The sequence below is a fragment of the Manihot esculenta genome, chromosome 6 (genome assembly GCF_001659605.2).
Source record: "Manihot esculenta cultivar AM560-2 chromosome 6, M.esculenta_v8, whole genome shotgun sequence".
NCBI lineage: Eukaryota > Viridiplantae > Streptophyta > Magnoliopsida > Malpighiales > Euphorbiaceae > Manihot > Manihot esculenta.
This window is the reverse complement of record NC_035166.2, coordinates 353,195-363,030: the sequence shown is the minus strand read 5'-3', so window position 1 is coordinate 363,030 and position 9,836 is coordinate 353,195. Positions and strand designations below refer to the sequence as shown.

At 26.8% G+C, this 9,836-nt stretch overlaps 1 protein-coding gene across 1 annotated transcript; it reads right to left on the bottom strand.

Annotated features, from left to right (window-relative positions):
* Nucleotides 1-6,324: 6,324 nt before the first annotated feature.
* On the bottom strand, nucleotides 6,325-9,027 carry LOC110618066 (ankyrin repeat-containing protein At5g02620). The gene is made up of 4 exons (XM_021761093.2): nucleotides 8,166-9,027; nucleotides 7,522-8,057; nucleotides 6,850-7,412; nucleotides 6,325-6,772 (listed from the first exon to the last, which is right to left on the bottom strand). Exons 1-4 carry the CDS (start codon nucleotides 8,845-8,847, stop codon nucleotides 6,592-6,594), a joined length of 1,962 nt encoding a protein of 653 aa, XP_021616785.2. The 5' UTR covers nucleotides 8,848-9,027; the 3' UTR covers nucleotides 6,325-6,591.
* Nucleotides 9,028-9,836: the final 809 nt, after the last annotated feature.

The window sequence follows — 9,836 nt, the reverse complement described above, 5'->3', positions numbered from 1 at the left end:
AATAATTTTTTTTAAAAGATAAAATTTCATTAAATAAAGAGAAATATCATCCTAAGTAGGAAAATGATTATATTTAATAAATTCTCTAATCAAAATATGAGCACTTAGAGTAGTATTATGACAAATCTATTTAACAGAAATATCCGTTTTAAAGTCTAACAAAAATTTATAATTATTTAAAATTAAATTTTTGTATAAAATAATTTGGTAAATATGTTCCTTAAGTATCTGTCTAAACCTTTACATAAGATAATTTGGCAAAAATACTCCTCCTTCTTTCTCATCTCTCGAGCATAAGTCATTAAAGTCTCCCGAACAAAACTACGGAAAAGAGTTTATACGAGATAAAACTCGAATAAGATTTCAAAACTGATGTCGTCGTTGCGATTTTGAAAATCCATAATAACTAATAAACCTCTATTGAACATTACCTTTCGAAACAATCGAATCAATAAAATTTGAAAAAAAGCCAACCACAGAAACAGACACATGACTCTTCCACATTAACGAAAGACTTTTTCCAATTTTTGTCTATTAACCGAGAAACAATCATTAAAATTTAAAAAATTATAAAAAAATTTCATACAAGAACTAAAAATTTTTATTTTTATTGATTGGATTGTATATAAGAAATATCTTTATCATACAGAAATTATAAGTGATAATTAAAATATTTTTAAAATTTTAAATAAAAATAATAATATTTTATTTTTTATCGATAATATATTGATGTGGATTGTTTTTGAAAAAAAAAAATTAAGTTTAACAAAAGGAGTGAAAATATCAAGTCAGAACCTCATATTTTTTTAATGTGTCCACGTGAATAACGTTCTGCCATGATTAAAAATATTATTTATTAGTAAAAATTTTGAGACTGTATATATTTTAATTAAAAATAAAAAAACTGATGCTTAGAAAATATCTATAAAAATAAAAAACAGTTGTCATAAGTACAAATAGATTATAAACGTTGACGAGGACTTCTAGCAAATCTGTTTGTGGTGGATGATTGATCGTACAATTTCATTTTAGTCCAACCAATCAAATATAAAAGGTCATATTTACTCTTAATAATTGTAAAAATTTTAAAAGTAAGATTTTTCTCAACCTACTCTTTCTTCTTTATTAAATTTCTTCTGACAGCATATCTTATTTTTTACTAACCAATGATAAAATATGTATAATTTCCAAGACGTAATAAATAATTAAAAATATTTACTCTTCCGCATGAAAGAAAATAACTTTTACATAATATATATATTTTCTATTATAATATAACGTAATATAATATATAATATAATTTTTACATTATAATTTCTCCTTTGCATTATTTGACCTTTTGGATCCAAGATCTAACCTAATTTACTGCGTCAGTTGGGAAGCCAACTAAAAATTACAGATCATAATTTATGATGCAATAAAGATACCGTGCCACACTGCAGATCATAATTTATGATGCAATAAAGATACCGTGCCACACTGAAATATTTAAGGAAGAGTGTATTCTCACATTTTTACATAGATTAAAGTAACTTTCATCACAAATTTTTACACTGTTAATAATTTAAGAATTTAGTAATTAATGATGGTAGGTATACTAACATAACATGCTAACATTAATACTATATTTGACATGGTACACTAATGTTATCATCACGTTTGAAGTGATATGCTGATATCATTTCACATCTCATATATAATACTGATGTCCTCGCCAAAACATCAATTTTTTCTAAATATAAAAGTTTTAAATTAAAAGTTTTTGAATTATAAAATAAATAAAATTTCAACTCTTAATCGTAAAAGTGTGTAACTTTTAAAATGCATAAAAGAAATAAAAGAGAATTAGAAAAAGAGAGAGAGAAGAGAGAGACATAGTAAAGTAAAGAGAGAAATAGACGATTGTAAGAAAGAAAATCTCTTTTATCTTCTTGTATCTCTTTATGATAATTTATTTTTTTATCAAAATTTCTTATTTACTCCTATGAATAAATGTTAGGATAAGAGAGTTGAATATAGATATTATAAGAATAACGAGAAAAAAAACTAGAAAGAGAAGTAAATTGAAATAGAGAGATACAAGAAAAGAGAGAGGATCTTTTATCATTGTCCCATTCTCCCTCTCTATCTCACTACTCTCTCTTCTCTCACTCTCTCACTCTCTTCCCTTTTTTTTTTTTCATACATTTTGAAAATTACACATTTTTACTATTAAAAGTTAGAACTTTATTTTATTTGTAATTAAAAAACTTGTATTTTTAAACTTTTGCACTAAGATCATAAAGGAAAAGGTTAATAATGTAGTGTCAGCATTCTACGTCAGACGTGGCGATGATGCTAGCATACCACATTAGACATGACAATGATGTTAGCCTACCATGTCAGATATGACAATGACGTCAACATAACACATTAGCATATCTAATGTCGTTAGCCACTGGATCCTCAAATTGCTAACAGTGTGAAAGTTCAGACCTTGAAATGCAACAAAAATTACTTTAGTCCTTAGAAATGTAAAAGCGTAGAAGTACAAATAACTAAAATATATTTTTTCCAAATATTTATAGATGGATCCATATGGACTCTTGTTTGGGTAAGAATTACTCCTGTACCATATGTACCATTCATTTTTTTAATTATTATTTATATTTAGAAAGTGTAAATTATTTTTTATTATTTTTTTATTTTCTCTTATAGCAACTTCTCCCTTTGGATCGCCAAATTTTGGCTCCTCTTTGTAATAATAATTTATTGAAACAAAATATTGTCTTATTAAAAATTAAAATAGATCACCCAAGTAAGTTAATCCAATTCCATCAAGAGACATACCCTAACTAGGTGATGTGTCGTTAGGCTAAATATAAAATATTGCATCTTTTTAATATAATTCTTGAACTCTATATATATGTATGGGCCTAAATTATTATTTTACATACATATGAATGCACTTAAGTTAGTGTGTAAAGGAAAGGAGAAAAAGTTTTAGTGTTTGTCTTTTGAAACTCTCATCGAACAAGTATGGAGTATTTTAGTAAAATTCTTGATAGTTCGTATTAAATACATGCGATTATATTATAGACTATTAATATAAATGTTGGTTCTAGAGTATTATATACATAGATATAAATTAAAATCTTTGATAACATAATTATATGCTATTTGAAACCTTTATATCTCTTTAAATTTGTGCTATTAAAAAGTAATTAAAATGTTAAATTTTTCAATGAGAGATACTGCTCTCCAAATTTGAAAATAAATCTCAAAAATCCACCCTAAAGAAACCTATATTAGAAAAATTTTAGCACTAGAAAGATCGTATAAGTCACAAATATTAAAAGTAAATTTGAAACATCTTATTTTTTAATATGAAATGATATAATTTTCATTTGAAATGACGGTTTCACGAAGCAATAAGTTAATAACAAGTACTTTTATTTAAAAGAATGTATTGTTTCACTTAAAAAGTGACATCCTTTCAATGAAAAAAATTATTATTTCAATTGAATAGATGTGTCTTTTAACTGAAAAAATATATTATTTTAACTAAAAAATATATTATTTTAACTAAAAATATATTATTTCTTAAAAATGTTTCAACTTTGATTTAAATATCATTAAATTCTCTCAAAAATATTATTTCTCTTTCCTTATTTTTTTAAATATAATTTCATATTTTCTAATCAAAATTTAATAGATTTTAAATATCTTAATTATTTACAGTACCAACATCATATATAAAATTAATTTTATTATTTCTAATTATTAAATATAAACGTTTTAATTATTTTAAATAGAATTAAATTTTTTACTCTTCTTATTTATTTATTTTTTCATAAAATTGAATAATAAATAAATATTCAAATATTAACTAAATTGTAGTAATTCAAAAATTATTAAATATTATTAATTTTAATTTCAATTTTATTTTGTTAAATATTATATTTTTTAATATTATAATTATTATAAGCTACCATTATTAAAAAGAATTTAAATATTTTATCTACTTAAAATATTTCTTTAATATTGATATTTAAAATAAATAAAAAATAATGCAATAAATAATAAAAAACAAATTAATTCAATACCGTAACTTTTTTTTTCCTTTTCCTTTTATTTGCATGCTTAAGTGTTAAATGCTAGCAATCAACATGGTTAAAAAAAGTTTCCACAAATTTAAATACGTTGGAGAATATTGAGGGTATAGTTAGACAACAACTCAAATAGCAAGAATGAATAAATCTCCCATTAATAATAATAATAATAATAATAATAATAATATTTCCTTAAAATTAATAATATATTTAACAAAAGATATTTTAGTTTAAAATTTTAAAAAATTTAGTGTTAAAACTAGTAATATATATTTTTTGGAAGAGAAAAAAAATTGAGTGTTAATAACCAAAACCAATTGTAGATTAATCTAACTATAATAATTTTGGCAATACTTATAAGGATAAGGATGATGATAGAAATAACCTAAATTGCTTTGTGAAGCAAAGTATTAGGTCATCAGACAAATTTATGATACAATATTATAAGGATAATTGATAGAGAGATATATAAAGTTCTTAAGTTTAGCTTTACTAATATTCCATTAAAGGGAATACTTGAAATGTTGTGATATAAATTGGATCATAATGTCAATAATTCCTATAAGTATCGGACAAAAACTTTGCAAAAGAAAAGGCTCATTAGGCAGTAAAGAAGACGGTGAATCATTCTATAGAACTATCTATAAGGGATATTAAGAGATAGTTTTATAATTCAAGGTTTTTTGAAGCTAACTATGAGCTACATCTAGGTTCAAGTCTTAATTTCATTAGATCTTGTAAGGATTTATTGAAATTTTTAGATCAATGTTTATTTTATATTGAATAACATATTTATTCTCATAAACCCTTTATATGATGAGACATACAAATGTGCATATATATTTTTTAAAAAATTTTTAATAATTATTATCGAATAATATTGATATTTTATCTTAAATTTAAATAATTTAAGATTATCATTTCTTTTACATAATTAATTATATTAAACTTATTACATATTAGATTCTTAGATGATGATTGACAACTTAGTGAACTTTCGATTCTAAATCAAATATGAAATAAGTACTAGAATACTTAATTATCGTTTAAGATAAATATGTATATGATTTCAGGCTTATTGCATTATGTCTATTTAATTTATATTTATATATCAATATGAAAATTGGCTCTCGAAGTAAAGATTTAATAGCCAAAACTTTACTGTTATTAATTCATTTTTTCATATATGATTTAATAAACTTGAAGGTAAGGCAAGATGCAAAGAAAATCTACTTATTATCCATTGGAGTAATATTTTACTGTTGTATTTTTTGCTCGATCGAATATCTTTCAAGTCAATGACTAACTCTACATGAGTTATAGATAAATAAAAAAACTCAACTTAAATGTTTTAAAACCTTAGAGCTGTAGTATTTTTGTTCTTAATTCTTCTCATAAACATAGAAAATTAAGTCCAAAGTGAAAAGAATCTATCTTGATAAGATACTATGATAGTCAAAATAACATGTTTTTATTAGTAAACAAAAGAACATATTTTTATTAGTAAACAAAATAGTACCACAATAATTATAAAAAGACCAACTTATAAAATACAAACTCAAAAATAAATTATTAAATTTACCAATATATTCTAAAATTCATTTACAGTTTACCAACATATTATCGTGGATCCAGCCACACTTTGATGTGAAATTTTGAATTTCACATCCTCCAGCAAAGGATTAGTTGAATAATATATAAATTTTAATCTAAATATTTTGAATAAAATAAAAAATAAATGCAAAAGTCATTTGGTCAGTTTGGATCTGCTGTTATAATTGGTATCAAAATCACTCTGATTAAAAATTTATGCGGAACTGGTAGATTTATGATAAAAGAATTATATGCGGAGATCATATAGAACTGCCCTATGAACTGCCCGTAGCATTAACAAACCATAATTCGAAAGTTCAATTCTAATTTAACAATTATATTTGATATAATATAGTATGTTAGGATGTGAAGGTCACAAATTTAGTTGGAAAATAAGTCCTTAGAAATATGAAAAACTTCGGGGTGAGTCAGGAGAGAATCCAAATTGTTGATCTTGCTGGTTGGTTCTTTTTACTGATTATTGGGAAGTATGAGACTGCTTAGGTATTTTTGGTGCTTTTTCTTTCTTTTTTTTTAATCAAAATATCAAAGCGTGCTCTAAATTAAGGTTGTTCTTATGCATACCTCTGTCATATTATTTTATATTTTATATTTTATTTCTTTATGAACACATCTACAGTTTATCAATCTAAATCTCTTTATTGATGAAAAACATTCCCTCTCAATAAATAAGAAAGAGAGGTCAACAGACCAACGGAACATTATAAAGCAGAGAACAACCCAACATAGCATTTTAAGGCAAACAAAAACTAAAGTAACAACATGATATGCTATAGATAAGAAAATACAAAGATGAAGCTAGAAACACAAGTGGTCTTCATTCGCCAACATCATCTGCATGATATGATAATCTCTCTGTTGAATTCTAAAACGGCTACTGAATATATTATTCATGAACTTCATTAATTTCAGCTTCTTTTCTAAAAAGGCGATTAGTTTGCCTCCTTTTCATGCGGTTCACAAACGAATATGGAGTCAGGACAAAACCAATTACAAACCCCAAAATAGGGGATAAGTGAATACTAATGATTCCGATAATGACCCAAGTGAAACCAGTCAGCCAGAAGCTTCAATAGAGAATTAAAAAAAAAGTTAGAAAATATGAAGAAAAAAAAATAGCGACATTAAAGATATATATACTTACAAAAATCGTGCCTGACATCTTTCATAGCCTTTCCAGATATCCACAGTTATGATTCTCATCATCGAACAAGATAGGAAGAGGAAGAAGGTCGATCCAATGGCACAAATGGAAATCCCCATGGGAGGTGTTAGAAAACTGTAAGTGCCTGTCACAAATGCAATCAACATTGCTACCATAGCATAGAAGAGGGAAATATAAGCACATTTTATTAACCAAAAGCTTCCTTTTTGGTATTTTAAGAGGGCCAGCACAAGGTGGATAAAGACAGCAAAAGTAGATAAAACCATAGCCATAGAATCTGATATTATAAATACTTTAAAAGCCAGATTTTTGCTTAGGATAGGAGCCCCTTTTTGTAGACTTTTTTCATCACTTATATATCCGCCAGGTATTGTGAATGCTCCTGCAAAAGTTATAGTTGCTATAAGTGTTGATGCCACCAAGTGAGAGTCTTTCACTTTTTCAAGTTCAATTATCAAATTCTCTTTTCTTTTTTCTTCTTCATTCTCAATTTCTCCCAGTGGTCCAGTGCCAATGCTGTTCATCCACTCCAGATACTCACTCTGCCCAATTTTTTTTTTTTTTAAAAAGAAAACAGTAGTCAGCCTATTTTCTGCATACCCAAAAGCAATATCTGAAATCTTACATTATGATAAGATTTAGTTGGCTGACCTTTTCTGAGGAAGAGTATTCTGGAACTTGACTGTACAGTTGAAGCCAATGGAAGAACAAGTTAGGCTTATCAAATATAAGATTCATTAGGGTAAAAAGTTGCAAAGATAAAGGCACATTGAGAGGGTGATAAGCCTTGTAGAGATGGACAGGCATATTCCCTTTAATATCTTTTCCATATAAAAGGTAAACCAATGATGAATGTTTGAGCAATGTTCTTAGTACTTTTTCACTTTGGCTGATCACTGCATAGTGAAGAACGTTCCACCCTCTAATATCAACAAGTTCGCAGCAATTTGGGCATCTAGAAATGATCTTGTCCACTTGATGGTGGAGACCTCGACAAGCTGCAATGTGAAGTGGTGTCCTCTTCCAATCTTTATCACTAATATAAGCGCTAGATTCATCCTTTTCTAATAGCTTTTCCACCATTGAAGTGTAACCTTTGTACACAGCATAATGAAGTGGAGTCCATCCTTTTTCATCTGTTTCTCTGGTCAAGCTACTCCATTTATCCAATAGCTTATCTATCATCTCTGCAATAAATTAAGTCAACAAGCCCTATTATATTCAAGATATGAGAAATTACGGAATGATGCGATGCTGTCATTGACAGGAAGTTTATGATCTGTTTACCGTCATACCTTGGCTTGTCTTCCTGTTTATTGCCGCCGCATGTAATGCTGTTTTACCACTAGGACCGCCATAAGCCAGTGATTTTGAATTTGGATTACTTAATAGTTCAAGGACTGTCTTTGCAGATCCATTTTCAGCAGCCAGGTAAAGTGGAGTTTTCCCACCATCATTGGCAGAATATGTAAATTCACCATCTTCATGCCCCAATATTGCTTTCACAACATCCAAACTTCCTTTATTTCGTGCAGCCTCATGCAAGGCCGTTTCTTTATATTTGTTTGTCATCCTTAACATCCTCCTTACTGCTACCATTTCCCTCTCTCTTGGCTCTTCTCCTCCACTCTCTAAATCTAGTATTTCATCTCCGGCTGAAGCCTTTGGCGCCCATTGGATTAGCTCCTCTGCTACATCAGCAAGCCCGTATCTTGCTGCAATGTGCAACAGGGTATTTCCGTCGACATTAACCTTCCATAATAGTGACGGACAAATGGCAAGTACCTCTTTGATAAATCGGGTACGAGAAAGGGTGGATCTTTTAGTTTGAGAGGTAAGGTAGATATGTAATATTGTGTTTTCATTTGGGGTCAGTAGGGTTTCAAGCTGATGCCCTTGATAAACCTTGAATGGATTAAGTTTGCCTTTTATTGCTGCCTCGTGCAACTGGGCATCAATGTATGTGCACATTTCCATTTCCTGGTGAGAGAGATTGCTGCTAGAATGTGGAAGCAAGTGCAGGTTCAGGCTTCATTTAATTTGGAAAGCCACAAAATAACAAGTATGCGTGCAGACCTCTGATAGATGGATTGGAGAGTGATGAGGCTATTGGTGGCTTGGAGGAGGTGATCGACGAGAGAGATTGGGGAAGGTGGTGTCTTCAGATGTCGGTCTAGATCTCTATTACTTAAATAGCACATGAAAGAGAAAAAATAACATAAAAAATTAAAATAATTCTTTTAATTAGATATATTTATTAGTAAAAGTATATATCTATTTAAACGTGAGCATAATATATGTATATATATTTCTCTTTTTTTAAAAGTTATAACTAACAAAATTAAAAATGATTCAAGTAATAGAGATGAAAAAAAGATAAGTGATCTAATAATTCAATTTAGAAGATAAATTAATTGATGAGTTAAATCATCTCTCTATTTAGAATTAAAAATTTTGTAAGAATAGAATACAATTAAATTTTTTTTTTATAAAATTTTTATTTTTCATTATGTATAAAGATTTATAAAAATTCATTTAAATTTTTTATTATAAAATCATTCATGCTAAACAAAAATATATAAATTTTTTTATAGCCCTTATTCGGCATGTAATTTTTCTAAAAAATAATCAAATTTTATCAATAGAATTCGATTCATTTTTATTCATTAAAAAATTCATTTGTTTAGAATCAATTTAGCATTATTTATTGGGAATTAAAATGTCATAATATAAAATTTAAATATGAAATAGAAATTATTTAATTAAATATTAATTTATTAGAATTCAAATTTATTTTACTAATTTTATTCAATAACTTCTTTATCACTAAATATATTTTTTTTTAAACTAAAATTTTTTGAAACTATAAATAATTAAGGATTATTTAAATTACTTAAATTTAATTAAATTATTTGTATTGCAAAATGGGGTTATCCACCATATACTAATTTTGTAATTTATTTAAT